Here is a 21,273-nt window from a genome sequence, read left to right as displayed (position 1 = left end):
GAGAGCCAGGAGGGGCCATGAAAGCTCTTTGGCAAGTAGGAGTAAAGAGAATCTCAAGGCATTCGATACATATATCAAGAGCAAGAGGATAACGAGGGAGAGGGTAGGACCACTCAAGGATAAAGGACGGAACAGGTGCTTGGAAGCAGAAGATGGGGGTGAGGTCCTAAATGAGTACTTTGCGTCAGTATTTACCAAGGAGAAGGATGTGGAGGACAGGGAGATCAGTGTGGGCGTACTAACATGCTAGGGCACTTCGAGATAAAGAAGGAGGTAGTGTTGGGTGTCTTAAAGAACATTAAGGTGGATAAATCCACCAGACCTGATGGAATATATCCCAGGTCATTGAGAGAAACAAGAGATGAGATTGTTGGGAACTTGACCAAGATCTTCGTGTCCTCTCTAGCCACAGGCATGTAGAAGACAATGGGAAGGGAGCTCTGGTGAACAAAGGGTTACTCTGTCTCTCTACTGGTAAACAGCTTGAGCCGCCTGCTCGTGTAAGGAGTTGCTGAGCTTCAAGGCCACAAGAACAGGGTTGTTTGTGCACACAGCAGCTTCAGCTTGACCAGTGGTAGCGTGAGCTGGTCAAGCATACCCAAATATGGGTATGCCTGTGCAGTAGGTGGACACCCACCGGAGAACAATGTATTTAAATTTGTTAGCACCCTCTATTCCTTGAGTCGGGCCACATGCAGGGAAGAGCAGCACTGACTGTTTGCTCCTCCATGTACCTGTAATGTGAAAGGTCATGGCTGTCATGTGACACCATTGAGTACTGGTTGAAAGTGACACTACTATCAATCAAGGTCTAGCTCCACCCACCCATTAGCACACACCCTTGACCATTGGTCCCCATGCACACCTCTCATACCTGGCCATGACTCATTGGACCTGTTGAATTACCTGAGCTATCTCCACCCAGCTCTCCAGCACTATAAAGGATGTCACACTGACATGGCTCTTTCTCTTTGTGATTGCTGCCAGGGTTGAAACCATGCTGAGGGATCACTGGTAAGAGTGTGCGCTTCCACAGGGGTTTAGGAGCATCTTAAGTAGATTCCCAGTAGCATAGAGCTGTTGCTTGTCCAGATTCAGGGGATTCAGGCACCGTATTGCGTTTTCCCTGATCGTTTGTAACTATTTCACTGTGTGTGTGTGTGTGTGTGTGTGTGTGTGTGTGCGCGTGCACTTCACCCTCGTTGCAACTCCCCTCATGTTTTGCGATCACCCAAGTGCGAGTGTACATCTGTTCCCATTCATTCTGTTCCCATGTTTGTCTTTGTAAATAAATTCCTTTTTTAAAATCTAAAGACTGTGCCTGGAGCCCTCTACCTTTGAGACCTGAAAGAACCTTTTCCCACAACAGTACCCCACTCCCGCTAGCATGAAATAATAAAGGACTTTTTGTACACTCCTTGGTTCTGCTGTTGTTTGATTTATTACAGAGCATGGGTTGACTTTGACAGGCGAGGTCCTGGAGGACTGGCGAGTAGCTAATGTTGTTCTATTATTCAAGAAGGGAAATAGGGATAATTCTGGAAACTACAAACCGGTGAGTCTCACGTCAGTGGTAGGGAAGTTACTGGAGAGGATTCTTAGGGATAGGATTTATGAGCATTTTGAAAACCAAGGCCTAATTAGGGACAGTCAGCATGGTTTTGTGCAGGACAAGTCATGTCTCACTAACTTGATCGAGTTTTTTATGGAGGTGACAAGGGTGGTTGATGAAGGGAGAGCTGTGGATGTTGTCTACATGGATTTAAGTAAGGTGTTTGACAAGGTCCCTCATGGGAGGCTCATCTGGAAGATTAAGATGCATGGGATTCACGGTGAGTAGGCCATTTGGATTCAGAAGCTTGCCTGCTTGGGCAAGCTTGGTTTGCCCATAGAGGACAGAAGGTAGAGGTCAATAGGACTTATCCTAGCTGGAGGTCTATGACTAGTGGTGTTCCTCAGGGATCCATACTGATGTATATAAATGACATGGATGAAAATGTAGATGGGTGGGTTAGTAAGTTTGCAGATCACATGAAGTTTGGTGGTTTGTGGCTAGTGTAGAAGACTGGCGAAGGATACAGCGGGATATAGATCAGCTGCAGATGTGGGTAGAGAAATGGCAGATGGAGTTTAACACGGCCAAATGTGAAGTGTTGCACTTTGGGAGATCAAATGTAAAGAGACAGTTAATGACAAGACCCTTAACAGTGTTGATGATCAGAGGGATCTTGGGGTCCAAGTTCATAGCTCCCTGAAGGTAGCTACATAGGTTGATAGGGTGGTAAAGAAGGCGTATGGTACACTTGCCTTCATTAGTCGAGGCATTGAGTTCAAGAGTCAGGGAGTTGTGTTGTATCTTTATAAAACTCTGGTTAGGCCGCATTTGGAGTATTGTGTTCAGTTCTGGTCGCCCCGTTATAGGAAGGGTGAGGAGGCTTTGGAAAGGGTGCAGAAGAGGGGGAGGGGTGGTGGGGGATGGATGGTGGGGGAGGGGTGGTGGGGGAGGGGTGGTGGGGGAGGGGTGGTGGGGGAGGGGTGGTGGGGGATGGATGGTGGGGGAGGGGTGGTGGGGGAGGGGTGGTGGGGGAGGGGTGGTGGGGGATGGGTGGTGGGGGATGGATGGTGGTTCCCACTCCTGTCTGCTGCAAAGTAACACAGTGCCACGGATTAATTCTGTTAAAATGCGTTTATTAGCAGTATACTTGGGAGAATTCTCCTCAAACTCTCATGTAGAGTCTTTATCAGAGGTCTCCGCAGTCCAAAGGAGCAGACAGTAATTTATACAGATTGTCACGCACACTTAATGAATTTGGCTCTACAAGTTTCAGTCAGGCCTCCGAGATCCAAAGACAGACATCGCACCTATTGTCCAACATAATTGAGTTATAATCAAGAGATTCAAAGGCAGGTCTCACCTTCATTGTTTAGGACAAGCTTCCCACTCTTTTACTGCACACACCTCACACTTATTGTTTTAAGACAAACCACCTGATCTTGAGTCAGGGGCTTGCGTGCGTAGTATTTTTTCATTAGTTATATGTATTATATATACGGTTACAATTTCTTAACCCTTTACTTTCTCAGGGGCTGGTGGTGATCAGTGACAGATTGGGCAGCACTGAGCTGGGACTGGGTTGTGAAGGGGTCAGGAGGAGGACTGATCCTCACTAAAGCCGGGCTCGTTTCTGGAAGTGAAGATCCCACAGTGCCTTCAGTGACACACCTACTCTCTCACTCACACATTGTTCACACCCCCTACCCTGGTCCCAATCACACAGCTTCAAACAAAGACATTGACTGTGACTCCACCACTTACAGCAGCTCACTCTCTCACCCACAGACTCGGCAGCACACTCTGGCCCCCACTAGTGTTCCCCCAACATCCACTCACCCTATGACCAATCCAACCAAGCAGGCGTCAGTTCCACGTAGGCTCAACCTCCTTGCACAATTGTTATGACCATAAGACGTAGGAGCAAAATTAGGCCATTTGGCCCATCGAGTCTGCCCTCCCCATTCAGACATGGCTGATCTTTCTACCCTCATTCTCCTGCCTTCTCCCCATAACACAGCCCCCTCACCAATCAAGAACTTATCAATCTCTGCCTTAAATACATCCAATGACTTGGTCTCCACAGCCCTCTATGGCAATGAATTCCACAGATTCACCACGTTCTGGCTGAAGAAATTCCTCCTCATCTCAGTTTTAAAGGGACGTCCCTTTAGTCTGAGGCTGTGCCCTTGGATCCTGGACTCTCCTACAGATGGAAACATTCCCTCCACGTCCACTCTATCCAGGCCTTTCAGTATCCGGTAGGTTTCAATGTGATCCCTCCCTCATCCTTCAGAACCCCATCTAGTGCAGGCCCAGAGACATCAAACACTCCTCATATGTTAAGCTTTCCATTCCTGGGATTATTTTTGTGAACTTCCTCTGGACTCTCTCCAGGGCCAGCACATCCTTCCCTAGATAAGGGGCCCAAAATTGCTCACAGTAGTCCAAATACGGTCTGACGAACACCTTATAAAGCCTTAGGAGACATCCTTTCTTTTATTTTCTCATCCTCTTGAAATGTAAATGAATTATGTATTTGTTGGAGGCCGAGACTGCAGGAACAGGCAGCCTTCCCAGTGGACTGGAGAATGTCCACTTCACAGGAAAGTAGGCTGATGGTTCTGGGGGAGGATTTGCTGGATTTACTGGCTGCTGAGGCAGGTGAGTCGCACTCTCCTGGTGAAGTAGGACGTGTCCCGGATCTGCCAGTGTACCATTTTATTGCACCTTACCACAATCCCACAGGGAGTGTATCTACACCTAATATTATTGGCGTGGTAACAGGTCAGTTGGAAAATAACAAGAACATTGGATAGAGTCAACATGGATTTCACGTCTGCCAATGAGGAACAGCAGCTGGAGAAACTCAGTGGGTCAGGCAGCCCCTATGGAGGGAAATGGACAGTCGGTGTTTCATGCTGAGGCCCTTCATCAGAGGGGAGATGGCCAGTATAAAAAGGTGGGGGGAAGGGGTGGAGCAAGAGCTGGCAGGTGATGGGTGAATCCAGGTGAGGGGGGTGATAGGCAGGTGAGGGAGGGGGGAGGGTGGGAATGATGTAAGAAGCTGGGAGGTGATAGGTGGAAGTGACAAAGGGCTGAAGAAGATGGAATGTGATAGGAGAGAACAGTGGGCCATGGAATAAAGGGAGGGAGGTGGGGAGGGGAACCACGTGGGTGGTGGGCAGATGGAGAGGGTGGGGTGGGGAAGGAGATGAGGTGATGGGGGCCGGTGGGATCAGGATAAAAAAGGGAAGGGACAGAGGGAAGTGGTTACCGGAAGTTAGAGAACTTCGCCATCAGGTTGGAAACTACCGAGGTGGAACATGAGATGCTGATCCTTTAATCTGCATCTCGCCTCGACTCAGCAGTGGAGGAGGCCGTGGACAGGCATATTGGTGTGGGAATGGGGAGTGGAATCAAAATGGCTGGGCACCAAGAGGTCCCGGCTGGTACGGCGGACAGAGCGAAGGGTCTCCATTTTGCCCATGAGGAAGTCGTGTTTGACAAATCAGGTTGTAACCAGCAGAATAGGTAAATGGCTGCCTGTGGGAATGGTGCATTTGGACTTCCAGAAGGTGCCACAAATGGTGCACTTATCTTTAACAAAACCTAAGTGCATGATATCGGGGATAATATACCAGTGCGGAATGAGTGATTAATGGACGAAAAACTGACGGCATTTCAAGTTTGGAGGCTTTGACAGGAATTTATACCAATGACTTGGTTTGAGGGCATCAAGTATAATATATCCAGGTTTGCTGATAATACAAAGCTGGACCACAGTATTAGATGTGAGGAGGATGCAGAGAAGCTCAAAGATAGAGACAGGCTAAATGAATGGGCAAGGACAGGGAAGTTGGAATATAATGTGGAAAACCACAAGGTTGAAAGATTGGTATTCAGAGGGACCTGGATACCCTTGTACATGAATGACTGCAAACTATTAAACAGGTTCAGCAAGCAATTAAGAAAGCAAACAGGATGTTCATCTTTATTGTAAGAGGATTTGAGGACAAGAGTAGCGATGTCTTGTTCCAATTATCAAGAAAAGGTATATTTCTAAATAAAGTAAATAAAGTAATACTACTTGTAGCCTTGGGCCAGATCCAATGAAAAGCAGACACAGGCTGGTCAGATGAGCCTGAACCAATGAAATTGAAACACAACAGTTGGATCTGATAGAAAGGGGATAAGGATGGAGGGTTTCGGGTGTAGAAGCAGGGAAAACTCTGGAGAGCAGCCATCCTGGAAATGGATGACCCCATGTCGGAAACGTGTAGATTACGTCGGGATCAAGAGGATCACCTGGCCAGTGTGAACACCTATTCCCGGGTATTACCTTTTCTATTCTTTGACTGTCAGGGAGGGTCAGAGAAACCTAGTGGGTGTACGCACAGGTATTTAGTTTTGTCTGATTTGCATGTTTGTTGTTAACTGAACCAATAAGGTGTTTGTCACTGTGCCTGATTGTTGTTGAGGGTGAACACAAGCAACAAAGCTAGATACAGCACAGATCTGTAGATGTTACCAAACTTGGAAATGTAATACACAGTGGGCAATTCACAAATGTGAGAACATGATCCTGCTGGTGAAAAGGCAGTGACACGGCAGGCAGAAGTCAGCGTTTAGAGATGAGTTATTTTGAGAAGAAGAACGAGCAGAAGCAATGCAGGCCGAATGATGCAAGAGACCGGAGGTGTCTGTGCAGAAGGGCAGGCTAACTAAGCAGTTCACAAAGCATATTGGATCACTGGTTTTATAAATAGAGATACTTAGTGCAAAAACCAGGAACTCTTGCTAAGCCTGTACCATTTTAAAAAATAAGTCTTTTAATGCACTTTACAACTAATGATGTAATTATGAAGTCATAGAGTCACAGAATCATACAGCTTAGGCCATTCAGCCCACTGAATCCATGCCGACCATCAAGCACCCATTTACACTCATCCCCTTTTATTCTCCCCACATTCTCACCGATTTCCCCCGAGATCCCACTGCCCTCCTACACACTTGGGGCGACTTACAGTGGCGAATTGCCCTACTGATCCATACGTCTTTGGGATGTGGGAGGAAACTGGAGCACTTGGAGGAAACCCAGGCAGTCACAGGAAGAACGTGCAAACTCCACACAGAGAGCACTGGAGGTCAGGATCGAAGCTGAGTCACTGGAGCTGTGAGGCAGCAGCTCTACCTACTGCTTTGATTTACCGCTGTGTAGTTACCACTGTAAATTACAAAGCCCCCCAGAGATTTTTAGAAGAGGTGATGACTCGTGAGAGTGCAGCAGAAACCTTACTTTTCTCTTCTAGTAAGGTGTTAATAAGAAGAACCAGAGGTGATGTGAGGATAAAAAAAATCATTTTTGCAAAGGGTGTTAGGATATGGGGACGTGGTGATCTGGTCTTGGATATGGATTCAGCAGGAAAGTTCAAAAATAATGAAAAATCACAAGGATTTGGGATAAGAACAGGGATGAGGGAAGTAACTGGATTTTTCTTTGAAGGACCTGGTGCAGAATTGCTATCCTACAGTTTTATGGATCATTAAGCGTTGGTGAACATCTGCTCGTATGGAGAATGTCAAATTCTCACACCACCACCCTTGCTGCTTGGAAACCAGCTCATTAACAGTGCAGACACAAGAGACTGCAGATGCTGGAATCTGGAGCAATAAACAATCTGTTGGAAGAACACAGTTGAGTAGCATCTGTAGGAGGAAAGGAATTGTCGACGTTTTGGGTCGATACCCTGCATCAGGGCTAAACCTGAGTCTCATGCAGGGTTGAATCCTGATGCAGGGTTTCGACCCCAAACATCAACAATTCCTTACCTCCTGCAGGGGCTGCTCGACCCGCTGAGTTCTTCCAGCAGATTGTTTGTTGCAATATGCTGGTTGTGGTTCCTTAATGGTTCCTCTTGTTTTTGCCTCCTTTTTATGAACACATATGGTTTGTGTTGGAAGAAAAAGTTTCTTTGTCCAGGCTGGTGATGAGTGGGAAGCAGCATTGTATCTGACTCCCTGTTGATGTGAAGTACATTAGTTTCTCATCAGGTGTATCCCCATGAAACCTGTTGTTGACTGTTCAAAGGATTCTAGATCAACCCTTATACTTTGGTATGATGTCCCCACAAAACATCAGTTTGCACAATATTCTGGACTTTCAGATGATGTTTTGAGTTGCTATGGTTGCTCTGGTGAAATAGTGAGATGTGTTTGCTCCTGTGTATCTACATGCTGCTCCTCTGACCCACCAGAGTTGGAGACAGCGTCTCTTTCTGGCGGTGATGGCACAGGATTAGAACACTCCAGTTGTTCATTAGGAATCTCTATTTCCGGAGTCTGGTGTGCTTTTGTGCTGACGGGGCGATGTTTGGACCTCCCGGTATCCACATTCAACGTCTCTTTGGTCATGGCGTCGTTAGCGTGCTGACTTTCCTCCTCCTTCGGGCAAGGAGACTCTGATCTTTCACTGTCTCTTGAACTGAAGGCCTGTTCACAAACTTCTCCTGAGCCTTGAGGCTCAGTTCTCACACAGTCTGTCTTCATAGTGCACTCCTGAGACTGATCCAGTCCTGAGGCCATTTTGCTTGCAAATTCTTTCTTTTGCTTTGAATATTCCATCTCCTTGGGCGCTCCATACAAGCATAACTTAGTAATTGTTTTCCTCAGTTTCTGGACTGCTTTGCCACCCGGGAGCTTCCCTTCCTGCCATTTGTTGGATTTATCAGGACTGAAGGAAAACTCGTGGACAGGGCCAATCTTCGTCACTGGTGTTTTGGAAACACGGGAGTACAGGGAGGTCAGGGCATTCGCCATGGTGGTGAGAACCTCAATTTGCCGGAAACGACCTAGAAAACATGCACAAACAAGTTAGACCATTGCAGCTTCACTGATGGAGTCAGAGCTCCAGTGCATTAATAGACAACTCAGTGCACAGGAGATTGAAAGAGGGCGTCGGTGCACTGGAGCATCGGCAGCATGATGCAATGAGGATTGATAGAAAACTGACAGCACTAGAGAAACAATGGCAGTGTTAGAGTGCTGGATCACCACTGGTGGTGTTAGAATATCAAAGTGGTGGTCCTTAGCCACCAGGGAATTGATCGTGGAGGGAGAGCACTACAACAGTCACTTTCGGGCATGAATTGTTGCTTTAATGCACTGGAATGTCAATGGAGTTAGAGCACTAGAGCTTGAATGGTTCAGGCAGGCTGCACTAGATAACACACTTGGGAAATCAGAGAGATTTTCCTCCCCCGGCCTCTTCACCTGAGCTTCAGCATCACCACTGGATTAGAACATTTAAGTATCAGTAATAGATATAGTTCAGTAGAGAGGGAGTAACAGAGTGTCAATAGTGGACTTAGAGCACCAGAAGGTAGAAAGATAAGGATAGAGCAGTAGTGCAGTGGTAGTTCAGCAATGGGGCATCAATTGTTAAATTTCCAGAACATAGCAGAGTCAGTGCACAAGATCATCAGTGGTAGATTTGGAACACTGAAACATCAATGACTGAGTTAAGAATATTTGAGTACCAGGGACTCAATGATACAGTCAGAGCACCAGAGCTTCAATGGTGCAGTCAGAACACTGGAAATCACAGCTGATCATCAATGGTAATGTTACAACTCCAGAGAATCAATGGTCAGTTAGAGGACTCAAGCATCAGTGGTGAAGACAAAGCACTACAATATCAATGCTGAAATTAAAGCTTCAGAGACCGGTAGGGGAGTAGAGCACCAGAGCATTAATGGTACAGTTTGAGCACGAGAGCCTCTAATAAAGATATATTACCCCAGAACACCAGTCTTAGTGTCATTGGGCAAGAGTGTGACCTGGTGAATTGCATCACTGCAGTATTGGACCAGTTTGAGCTCTAGATCATCAATGTGACAGACCACCAGAGCAGTATTTGGGAAAGTAGAGCAATTAGAACATCGGTAAGAGAATTTTCCAAAAAAAATCATCAATTGTAGAGTTAAGGCAGCAGATTATCAATGGAAGAATTAAGAGGTAAGAACTTTGGAGAAATTGAAAGTTAGAGGGATCAATTTCTGTTGCAGAACAATTTCTGTTAGAGTCACAGACAGATAAGCCTTGATGCACTTTTATCCCTGAAATTGGCTTGTAACTCACTTGCCAGTGTGTAGCTGGGATTTTCCTCCCCCAGCCTCTTCACCTGAGCTTCTAAAAAGACCCTGAAGTTAATTCCTTTCGCATGAGAGGTGTAGCTGAAGAAGCGGGATGGGATTTTGGCTGTGATATTTGGCTCTTCCATTCCAAAGCCAAGATTATACAGAATGTCTTCAGGATCCTCCTTGTAAAATTCCAGTATTTGAGAGATACTGGAAAAAATAATAACCATACTGTGAATATACCGTGACAAATATCTATACTTAACCTCCAGCAAGCAGTGTGACTCTCATAACCAGTTCTTCCTATGAAACCAGAGGTCCCCATAACCAATTCTCTAGGGAACCATTCACTGTAAATTCAACACTCTGTTCTCAATGGAGTTATTCAAGCTAAATATCAAGACCTTTATCTCTTAGAATCTATGTTCTGTAAATGTCAACATCCTGTTCTTTGAAGGAAATACAGCAAGTCTCAATGACTTCTTTGTGAAATTTATGTCAACATCATGTTCTTCTTAGAGAACTGTACACTGTAAATACCATGACCTCCTGGTGAAGTATTCACCCCAAATCAGAGTGGCAGTGGACCAAAGTTGGACCAGTAGAGAAAAGTCCAGCAGGTGGATGGCAAGTAGCAGGAACGAGAGGCATATGGGCTGAGTAGCAATGGATGTGATCAAAATCAACAGCAGAAACCAAGCAATGAAGTCCCAGGAAACAGGTAAATGATAAGCTGGTGAGCATTAATGCTTATCTTGTTGATAAACCAGAGCATTTGGCTTCATTACTACACACTATAGACAGTGACCAATTAATCTACAAGTTCTCACATCTTTTGGAATGTGGGAAGCAACCAGAGCGTCAGGAGGAAACCCACACAGTCAAAGGGAAAACTTGTAGACTCCATACAGACAGCACTGGAAGCCAGCATTGAACCTCATCACTGGTCCTAATTAGTGAGCCATTGTGCTGCCCTTATCTGGGGGTTCCCTACAATCCTATGATAACGGTGCTTCATAATAACCCTCCCAAGCATACCAACTCTACAATGTCTTTTGCCTGCAACCTGCAGAGTGAATTCAGCCTCTACTTACCATGATAACATTGGCTGACTCGGTTTCCGTGACACAGTGCCTGAGGGAGAAAGTAAAGAAATATTCAGTTGACATTAGATGCGTATTCCTGCTTGGTTTTTGGATTTTCTGTTTTCTCCACTTTTGGGGAATTGAGAGCATTTCACATCATTGAAGCAGTAGGTCAGTTGCTCTCAAATGTGCAACTGCATGAAATCATGGCTTGGTACGGCAACTGCTCTGCCCGGGACTGCAGAGAGTTGTGGACACAGCCCAGCGCATCACGGAAACCAGCCTCCCTTCCATGGACTCTGTCTACACTTCTCACTGCCTCAGTAAAGCAGCCAACATAATCAAAGACCCCACCCACCCCGGTCATTCTCTCTTCCCCTCCCATCAGGCAGAAGATTCAAAAGCCTGAAAACATGTACCACCAGGCTCAAGGACAGCTTCTGTCCTGCTGTTGTAAGAATACTGTACGATAAGATGGACTCTTGACCTTACAATCTACCTCATCATGGCCTTTCACCTTATTGTCTGCCTGCACTGCATTTCCTCTGTAGCTGTAACACTATAGTATTCTATTATTGTTTTCCCTTGTACTACGTCAATGTACTGATGTGATGAGATGATCTATATGGATGGCATACAAAACAAAATTTTTCATTGTACCTCATTACACGTGACAATAATAAACCAATTACCAACTATAAGGTTAGACTGGAGAAGCTGGGGTTGTTCCCTTTGGAGCAAAGAAGGTTCAGAAGAGATTTGATGGAATACAGAACCATGACTTTGTGAGAATATACTGTATATCAGGAAGCTGTCCTGGTTAGCCAATAGTTCAAGCTCCGGTTTAATAATTTGGATAAAAGATACAATGATGACGTGAGAAAACTTTTTCTACACAGGGAGTGGTGATGGTCTGGAATTCACTGCTGTAGGGGTGGGGAAAGCAGGGTTTTGCACTTGAGGCTATGGAGTAAGACCAGAGGAATGGGATCGACATGATTGTTCCATGAGAAGCCAGCACAGACCTGATGGACTAAACAGCCTTGCTCTGTGCTGTGACAATTTTATGATTGCCATATGTGGAGAAGTGTTGTGTTAGGAACAGCGAAGGTTAAGATGAAATTTGAAAGAGGTGTTCAAATTCATCGGCAGATTTGAAAGCATAACTATTGAGCAACTTCTTGTGGTGGCAGAAGCATCAGATCCACAGGACACAGGTTTAAGGTGAGTGCAAAAAAAATGAGCAAAAATAGTTCACGTGGAGTGAGTTGATCTGTTCAGAAATGCAATGGCTCATTGGGTATAGAAATAAATGCACTTTAGGCTTTCCTAAAGGAATTGGATAAATACTAGAAGTGGGAAAACATACAGGACTGTGGAGAAAGAAGGAGGGAGTGCAGTTAATTAATTGACTTTCCAAAGAAGTGAAAAGGGCGTGAATGGATTACTGCCGTGTTTTTCCAGTCTACGGTTTGATGGACAAGTTGCTCCAGCAAAGAGGAAAATGGAAACTTACCCTTGGCTCGAATGCTAAGGTTATCTTCAGCTTTGTTCACAGCACTCAAACCTGCATCTGCAGCAAAAACAGGAGGCATCTTCAAGAGAGACATTATGCATTCTCCAGCCGTTACCACCCTCTCTCAGCAGGCACCACCACCGCCAGCAATCACGTCATTCAACCTCTCCTGATCTTCACCCTATCACAGACCTTCTCTTTTCTCTCTCTGGTGCCCCCCCCTCCACAGCAACCACCCCCACCCCCACCCCCAATCCCACTCCCAGCTTCACTGCCACATGAATGAAATGTCAGCAACATTAACTGTCTGCAGATGCTGCCTGACCTACCGAGTATTTCTGGCATCTTCTGTGCTTCGTTAAGTTATGTTGAACCTGTATAAAACACTGGTCAGGACACAACTTGGGTATTATACTTAATTCTGGTCACCACACTTAAAGGAACCTAAAGAGGTCCTCCAGAGGGTGTGGAGAAGATGAGGAACTTCAGCTACAAGTTTAGACTGGAGAAATTGGGGAAGTCCTCCTTGAAATAAAGCAGAGGAGATGATTGAGGTATTCAAGACCATGCCATAGTTTACATGACTTGGTATTTGCCTTTTCCATTACCAGTGGTTTAAGAACTAGGGACATATATTTAAACTGAAGGGTGGAAAAAAAGGGACCAGGACTTCCAACGGAATCTTAAATGAGTAAGACATGGGGGGTTGGGTAGAAGAGGCTGCCGAAGAGAGGGATCAGGCAAAAGGAAATGAAGTTGGGCTAAAAGAATCGTACCAGTAAACAGAGAGGAGAGCTCTGAGGGAAAAGGTAGCATAAATAAACAAAAAGGAAAAAATGTTTGCCAGAAAGATGTCTATGGCCACTTTAGGTAAATGGAGAGAGAAACCATGTGATTGAACCAGGAAAGAGAAATACAGAACAGATAAGTAAAACGTAAGAGATAAGTCACAGATGAGGGGGTGTGATTCAGGTAGCCACCTTAACCCTAATCTTTGGTCCCATTAGTTTGCCCAGTGCTTTTCTCTAGTGGTAGTGACTGTCCCTTCCTTCCCTTTGCCTCCTTATTTCCTTCTACCTTTAGTATGCTTTTAGTATCTTCCATTGTGAAGACAAGTACAAAATCTGTGTTTAAAGTCTTTATTCTCCATTTCTTTATTTCCCTTCAGTCCTGATGCGTTGACAATTCCTTTCCCCCCACAGATGCTGCTCGGCCCGTTGAGTTCCTCCAGCAGATTGTTTGTTGATCTTTGTTCCCCCTTATTAATTTCCTTGTCTCAGCTTCCAAGGAACCAAAGTTTACTTTTTCTATTCTCTTCCTTTTTACATGTAGAAACTATTATAATTATTTTTATACCCATTGCTAATTTCATATTCTATTTTCTTTCTTCTTGTCAATTAGCTGAGTCAATTTTTCCTGCCTTTTGAAATTCTCCCTATTCTCAGCTTTATTTTTCTGTTATAACACCCTTAACTTCTTTGGTACAGAACAGATAAGGCAAACACCAGGGTCATATTAACCATGTCATGGTCTTGAATACCTCTATCATCTTCACTTCTTTGTTTTGAGGAGAACAGCCCCAACTTCTCCAATCTAAACTTGTAGCTGAAATCCTTCATCTTCTCTGGAGGACCTTCACACGCTTCTCTAAGTGTGGTTGGATTTGTTTTCCTGTGGAGACTCTGGTCTAGAAGTTCATCAGCTCCATCACTAGAATATTAAAACTGCTGTGTGCTGCCCCCTGCCAGCTTTGGGTGACCTGAGATTGTGATGATCATGTGGATCCACAAGCCACGTGGAAAGTGCTGTGGTTCCCGATAGTTCCTCTCAACTTCAAGCAGCTGCTGGTAATTTTCTGCACTGGAATCACAGCCCTTAAAGGCACACACAGCTTCAGCACTTAAAGGTACACTGTCTTTGGCAGCCACACTACAGTAAGAGACACTGATGCTGCCATAGATGAGAGGGTGGCTGCAGATGGAAGGAGGAAAGGCTTAGGGTTTACAGACAGGGTAGCTGAATTATTGGTTGATGATATCACTGCCCAGAGAGAGATGCTGCACACCAAAGGTCTGGAAGGCCATCACGGGCTGCCGTGGCTGGCAGTAGGTGGCAGGTGTCCAGGCAAGAAGCCTCAAGGAGTAGGGAGAAAGATCAAAAAAAATCAACTGATGAAATATGCTAAGGTGAGAGCCACAGCACTGAAAACCTGTTCTCATGGGTACAGACTGCCTCTACCTGCATTTGCTGCACACAACCATCCACCTGGATCTCCCTAACCTTCATTACCACCCTCCACCTCCACACACATACACATACCTACAAACATGCACAATGTACATACAGAGACACACAAACACTAAATCATGCACTGTGTCCATGTGTATATGTGTGTGTCTATTCGTGTGTTTGTATGTCTGTATGTGTGTATCCATGTGTCTGTTTGTGTGTGTGGCCGTGTTCATATTTGTATTGCTGTGTGTGTTTTGTGTGTGTTTTCTGTTGTGTTTTGTGTGTGTATGTGTTGTGTGTGTGTGTGTATGTGTGTGTGTGTGTGTTTTATTTCAGATTTCCATCATCTGCAGGTTTTTGCTCTACTTCAAAGCTTTGATCGAGTGGAAACAGAGAGGCTTCCCTTTGTGGAGAAAAGCAAAACCAGAGCTAGTCAAAAAAGAAAAATTAGCAAGGGATCCTATCAGGAAATTTCTTTACCCAAGGAGTGTTGTGAAAGTGGAGGCAGGTACAGCAGGGAGTGGTTGAGGTAAATAATATAAAGGCTTTTAATGAGGAGGCTGGATGAGCACATGAGGGAGAAGGGAATGGAGGGTCATCATTATAAGTTTAAATGAGGAAAGGTGGCTTAGCTGGAGTGTAAACGCTGGCATCGAGCTATTAGGCCAGTGTCTGTGTTGACATCCTATGTAGAGTTACACAGCACGGAGACAGGCCCTCCGGCCCAACTTGTCCATGTTGACCAAGTTGCCTTCCTGAGCTAGTCCCATTTGCCTGCGTTTGACCCACATCCCTCTAAACCTTTCCTATCCACATACTGGTCTAAATGTCTTTTAAATGTCGTAATTGTACCTGTCTCAACCACTGCCTCTGGCAACTCATTCCACGTACCCACCACCCACTGTGTGAGAAAGTTCATGCCCCTCTTCCCAGGCTCTTACTTCCCCTGCCCCCTGACTCTTTCCTACTCCCCACTGGGATCCAAGCGCCTCCTCCAGGACACCTTGCAGCTCTTCTTTAAACCCATCCCTACTTTCCCCTCAGCTCCTCACTTGCCCCCTCAGACTTTATCCTTTCCGCTCTCCCTCAATGGTTAGACTCTGTCTTGCTGGAGGTGGCCAATGCCCGGAACCCTTGGTGGTAAGGATCTTTACTGAGGTTAAGGTTACCGGAGCAGAGAGATGGGAGAGAAGGGATAGCAGCGGAGGTAAATGCAGAATGGCAGCGAAAGGAGGTAGAATTGGTTAAACTGAACAACTATTTTAAGATAGAAATGGCAGGGCAGGTAATATTTTGCAGCCATTATATGTGGGGGTTGATAGAAAGCATTGGACTACAGTTGATTAGCTGGAGTCATTTGTGTTGCAATAGATAAGTGAGGGGTCCATCTGCCCGTCATCCCTCCCTAACCTGGTTCCACATTACCTTCTAGCCTCTGTCTCTCCTTCCCCCTTGCTCCATCTTCCCCCACCTCACCTGGATCCACCTATCACCAGCCAGCCCCTGTCTCACCCTCCCTCTCGCCTCTTTATACTGCCTGTCTTCCCTCTACACTCTCAGTCCTGATGCAGGGTCCTGACCCAAAATATCGACCATTTCTTTGCCCCCACAGATGCTGCTTGACCCACTGAGTTCCTCCAGCAATTTGTTTTCTGACACTGATTAAGAGAGTAGGTGGAGGCTGGGAAGTCAGAACCCCACTTCCCCAAGCCTTAGGAGAGTGATGAAGCACACTCCATTTGCCTAAATGAGCACAGCTCCCAACAATAGCCAAGATGCTCAACACCATCCAAAGTAAAGCTGTGCATTTGCTTGACACTCAATCTGTGCCTCTGAACATCTTCCTCTACTGCCCTGTAGCTTTGGTGTGTGGTATCTACAAATTTCACTGTATTAATTCACTGCAACTTCTTTGACTGTATCTCCCAAATCCATCATCTCCACTTGGAAGGACAAAGACAACTTGAATTTGGGAATGGTACAACTTGCTGGTTACCTTCCAAGTCACATGACATCGTTACCAAACCAAGGCCAAAGTTCCCGAATTCCCTACATACAGCACTGTGAGAGGATCTCAACCAGAAGGACCACGGTAATTTAAGAAGGCTCGCCACAACCATCTCAAGGGTACTTAGGTGTGTCCATTAGAAGCGACACCATAAGTCAACAAAATAAAGACGTCAGCCAAATGAAATGTTGCGCGCGGGCTGTGCTACAGAAAGGTCAATGGACCAACCAAGAGATCAGCTTCCACTTATGTTCTTACCTGGACCGGAGGCTGTACCTGCGAGGTTCTCTTCCACATTCTGCCACTGACCTCTGCTCTGAGCCCAGGCTCTCCGCTTTCTGGAGGTGTTTTTGTCCCAGGTAGGCGGGAGTTGAGGGGGTGAGCCCTCCATCTGGTCACCTTCTGCAAAGTAAACTCAGCTAAAGGGTTTGCACAAGGGATCAATGAAGTAACAGCTCAAAATTCTGAAGTGTCCTTTATAACCTCGGAATGCCCAGATTATTTCAAACTATAACCTCTGCTAACTCTTTCTCTCAACAGCTTTCCCTCTCTTTGCTGTTCATCTCCCCTCCCCCAGCTGCACTCCCCTTTCTACCTGCTACTTACCTTCTGTTTCTTGGATTTAATTCAATCCAAAACCAGGGTCCTACATTTAAAGGAAGCAAAATGTGAGGTGTGAACCTGCTATGCTAATTTGGGAAACTACATTTAAAGCTATGACCCAAACAAGCAATGACTAATGTTTAAAGAATTGGTACATACTTTACAACAAATATATATCCCTTTAAAGGACAAAATTACAACAGGAAAAGTTGTGGCTGACCAGGCAATATTAGGTTAAAGGAAAAGGCTTGTACAGTTGTTAAAAAAATCAAAAAGCAAAATCTTAGAATTCTGCAGAGGAGAAACGAAACATTAATATGGAATCAGAAAGTTGAAAATGGTAGTAATTTAGTGAGAACCATTGCGTGGCCTGTAGAAGCTTCTCTACATATGTAAAATGGAAGAAAGCACCAAGATAATTTGAGTCCCTTATAAACTGATGCTTGAGAAATTACACTGGGGTATAAGGAAGTAGCAGAGAAAATAAACAAATAATTTCTGTCTGCCTTCATTGAAGAAGACACAGAAAATGTCCTGGAAGTAGTGGACTGAAAGGTGGTGTTGCTCAGGGTGACCGGTGTGTCCTTGTGTATGAATCAGTGAAAGTTAATATGCAGATACAACAGGTAGGAAGGCAGACAGCATGTTAGCCCTTATTGCAAGAGGATTTGAGTACAAGATTAAAGATACCTCAGTGAAATTCCATAGGGCCTTGGATCTGGATACTGAATACAACCTCGTCTCCCTATGTAAGGAAGGATATACTTGCAGTGGAGGAAGTGCAGCCAAGGTTGATCGGATTGAATCATGGGTCTTGACCTCTCAGGAGAAATTAAACGGGAAGGCCTACTGTCTACAGAGTTTGGAAGAATAAGAGGTAATCTCACTGAAACATTCAAATTTCTTAAAAAGCTTGAAAGAGTAGACACAGGCGTGATGGTTCCCCTATCTGAGATGTCTTAAACCAGGGATTATAGCCTTAAAATAAGGGGTCAGTCATTCAGGGCAGAGTTGAGAAGAAATTTCTTAACCCGGAGTGAAGCTTTGGAATTCTTGACACTCAAGGTCCATGGTGGCTCAGTCAGCGAGTCGTTTCAGGTAAGAGGTCAATGGGTCTCTTTATATACTAGGGATCAAGCAAAGTGGCACAGAGATATAACATCAGCCATGGTCTTATTGTGTACAGAAGCAGGCTCAATGGGCTGAATGGCCTACTCCTGCTTCTATTTCTTATGTTCATTCGCTGCTCTCTCCTTTGCTGCAATCATCCTCTCTTAGCTGACTTCCCCTCTCTCTGCTGATCTGCTGCTCTCTACCTCCCCCTCTCTGCTGCTCTCCCCAGCAATCTTCTGTTCTCTTGCAATCCTTCTTTCTCTCCATTTTCCTCTCTCCCCCTCTCTCCCCCTCCCTCTCCCTCTCCCTCCCTCTCCCTCTCCCACTCCCTCTCCGTCTCCTGCCCTCAAGCTTTCCTGGTTCTGTCTACTGCTGACAAAGGATCACTGACCTGGGACAGTAACTCTGTCGCTCTCTCCGCAGATGCTGCCTGGCTTGCTGAGTGTTTCCAGCATTTTCTCTTCCAGCAACTGCAGTGTTTGCTTTTGCCTGCTTTGTTGCTCCCCTCTCCTCCACCTCCCCCCACCCCATCCCTGGTTACTCCTCTTCATTCCCGTCTCAGCTACTCATCCACCACCACAACCTCTTCCCCAGCCTGCTCCTCCTCCCAACCCCCACCCTGCACTTGGCACCCTCCACCACCAGCACCATCTACCTGCTGTGACTCCACCCTCCCCTCCCACAACAGAGGAAACTGATTCTGCTGTTCGTAGGAATGAATGTATGTATGTACATAAGTCTTTTGGATGTAATAATATTATGTGAGCATTTCACATGTAGAGGTGTCCAGGAGTCAGCTCTTCGTAACCTGGGAACGGCCTGTACAAGTCATTGAAAGTGACAGGGCGGGTTGAGAAAGCAAGTCATAAGTCACATGGGACTTCATCAACAGAGGCAGGGAAGTCATGCTGAAACTTTACAAAACGTTCATCTGTCTCAATTTGATTATTGTGTTCAATTCTGGTTGCCACATACAATAAAGGATGTGAAGACATAGGGAGGGAGCGAAAGAGATTTATGAAAATGGTGCCTGTAAGGTTCGTTTGGAAAGACTGGGGCTGTCTTATTGTTGCAGTATAGCTGCATCTTGCAGAAAAATCGGAATGGTTGAGTGAAACGCCCTGGTTCAACAACATGTTGCCCTTGGTTGGCCTGTTTTTATACATTGTCAGGTTGTTGCACTACCCAGTTCTCAGGACCAGAACCCTGTCGTAACCCGGGGAGGGCCTGTGCTCTTTTGTAGTTTGAGCAGGACAAGGTCTCCCTGCTCTATGTTAGTTTGAACATGGCAGGGCCATATTATCCTCCAACAAGGGAGAGCCTAAACACCTGCCACTGACATTAAATGGCATGACCATCACCAAGTCCCACACTGGCAATGTCTTTTGACCAGGAACCCGACTGGACTTGGCACATGAATGGTGCGATTGCCAGAGCAGATCAGAGGTTAGCTTGTCTGCTGACATTCCAAAGATTTTTCACCACCTTCATGGTGTGTCATGAATCCTCTCCACTTGCCCTGATCAAGTTCGATACCATCCCTCACTTCATCCACCACTGTTAATGTTCATTCCTACACCGCTCATAAACAATGGCTGCAATGCATACCGTCCACAAAGTACACTGCAGTTATTTACCCACACTCCTCCGACAGCCCTCCTAAACCCACAGCCTCTACCCCAACATGGACCAGGGCGGCAGGCGCATGGGAACACCACCATCTGCAAGTCCTTCTCCAAGTCACACACCGTTCTGATTTGAAACTAATCGTCACTGTGCCTGTGTCCTGAAACCACCCCCCACCCCCCACCCAACAACACTGTGGGAGCACCTCTACCTAAAAATCTGCAGTGCTTCTAGGAAGCTGCTCACCACCACATTCCCAAAGGCAGTTAGACAGGGGCAGTGAATGCTGGACCTGCCAGTGGAACCGAGGTCCTGAAAATAAATAAATAAAATAAACTATAATATCTGCAGCATAGTAGCAACTCCCTACATCTTTGCAACTTCAGCCAGTTATCTACCTATAGTAATTTGAGTGGATCCTATAATACTTTGAATAGGATAGTTTTTTTTCTGTACTGTAAACACTTAAGCACTGTAGGTTCTCTCTACGTTAAGTTAGTTTATACAGAGTAGTGGCTCTCTATAATTTAATTTAACTTAATAGGTCCTTCAAGATTATGATAATTTGTCCAGGATGGGTCTGTCTACCCTACAATAGGGCTATGCCTCACCACTAAACTATCCCCCACATTACCACTCCCACCAATGTCTCCTGTCACTTGTCCTTTCTTAGCTCGAACCAAACTGATTCTACTGTTTGATTTTCTGAGCTACGTTCCTTCCTCTGTACCGCCTTGATCTCATCCTTTATTATCAGGGCTAGATATCTTCCTTCTCCATTTTGCCTTCCTCTTCTAAAAGTCTGGCATTCTAGAATATTTAATTCCCAACCTTGATCACTTTGCAACCGCACCTATATCATGGGTATTAGATCATACCTATTTATTTCCATCTGTGCCATAAATTTACCATCTTATTATGAAGGCTGCATGTTTGAACAAAGACAAGCTCTCCTTCATTTGATTGTGTGGGCTGGAGCCTATCTGCCCTGTTTAGTTTGATTAATGTGGCAGCTGTCTTTCTCTCATCAACAAAGCATTCTAAGGCTTCCTATGTTTTAAGTAATGATAATGTCTTTTAAATAACCTTGTGGATCTTCTAACAATTGGATGATAGTTTGAGCAACGCAGGCCTCTCCGTCTTTCATCAATGCTTCGCAATTCACTCAACGTGCTTCACTTACCTATATTTTACCCCTCTGTCTTATGCCGTCTTGAGAACATGTGGCTTCCTAGTGTAGTCCGTTACTTCAGTTACAAGAGACACGGGCTGGCCGTCACAGATCCACTGGCGGTTTCCTCTAACCTAAACTAACTTTTAAGCCTGGATTCTGAGTAGGAAAAAGGAAGCTGAGCAAATTTGACAGTCTAACCGCTGCTGTTAAACCATTTCCTGTGTGT

General features: G+C 45.4%; 2 protein-coding genes across 4 annotated transcripts in view; one reads left to right on the top strand and one right to left on the bottom strand.

Annotated features, from left to right (window-relative positions):
* The window catches only part of tirap (toll-interleukin 1 receptor (TIR) domain containing adaptor protein), a 311,479-nt gene that overhangs the window by 71,201 nt on the left and 219,005 nt on the right, over positions 1 to 21,273 (top strand). The window lies entirely within an intron of this gene.
* Positions 6,364 to 21,240, bottom strand: tespa1 (thymocyte expressed, positive selection associated 1). Of its 3 annotated transcripts, XM_052039971.1 has the most exons (7): positions 21,057 to 21,240; positions 20,085 to 20,185; positions 16,790 to 16,933; positions 12,292 to 12,348; positions 10,785 to 10,824; positions 9,692 to 9,900; positions 6,364 to 8,403 (listed from the first exon to the last, which is right to left on the bottom strand). In XM_052039971.1, the coding sequence occupies exons 3-7, from the start codon at positions 16,920 to 16,922 to the stop codon at positions 7,736 to 7,738; spliced, it is 1,107 nt and encodes a 368-aa protein (XP_051895931.1). In that variant the 5' UTR covers positions 16,923 to 16,933; positions 20,085 to 20,185; positions 21,057 to 21,240; the 3' UTR covers positions 6,364 to 7,735. The 3 variants fall into 3 exon arrangements, with proteins under 3 accessions (XP_051895931.1, XP_051895930.1, XP_051895932.1); XM_052039970.1 differs by lacking the exon at positions 20,085 to 20,185; XM_052039972.1 differs by lacking the exons at positions 12,292 to 12,348; positions 20,085 to 20,185.

The sequence above is a fragment of the Pristis pectinata genome, chromosome 27 (assembly GCF_009764475.1).
Source record: "Pristis pectinata isolate sPriPec2 chromosome 27, sPriPec2.1.pri, whole genome shotgun sequence".
NCBI classification, from domain to species: domain Eukaryota; kingdom Metazoa; phylum Chordata; class Chondrichthyes; order Rhinopristiformes; family Pristidae; genus Pristis; species Pristis pectinata.
This window is presented reverse-complemented; position numbering and strand designations above follow the sequence as displayed.

What these genes read in the sequence shown, in the direction of transcription:
- tespa1 (XM_052039971.1), bottom strand. Translation starts at nt 16,922, where the DNA reads ATGGAGGGCTCACCCCCTCAACTCCCGCCTACCTGGGACAAAAACACC. An exon ending in CCTTAGCATTCGAGCCAAGG is followed by an intron (nt 10,825 to 12,291) that starts GTAAGTTTCCAT and finishes TTTCTCCCTCAG; the next exon opens with GCACTGTGTCACGGAAACCG. An exon ending in TCCCAGCTACACACTGGCAA is followed by an intron (nt 8,404 to 9,691) that starts GTGAGTTACAAG and finishes CATGTTTTCTAG; the next exon opens with GTCGTTTCCGGCAAATTGAG.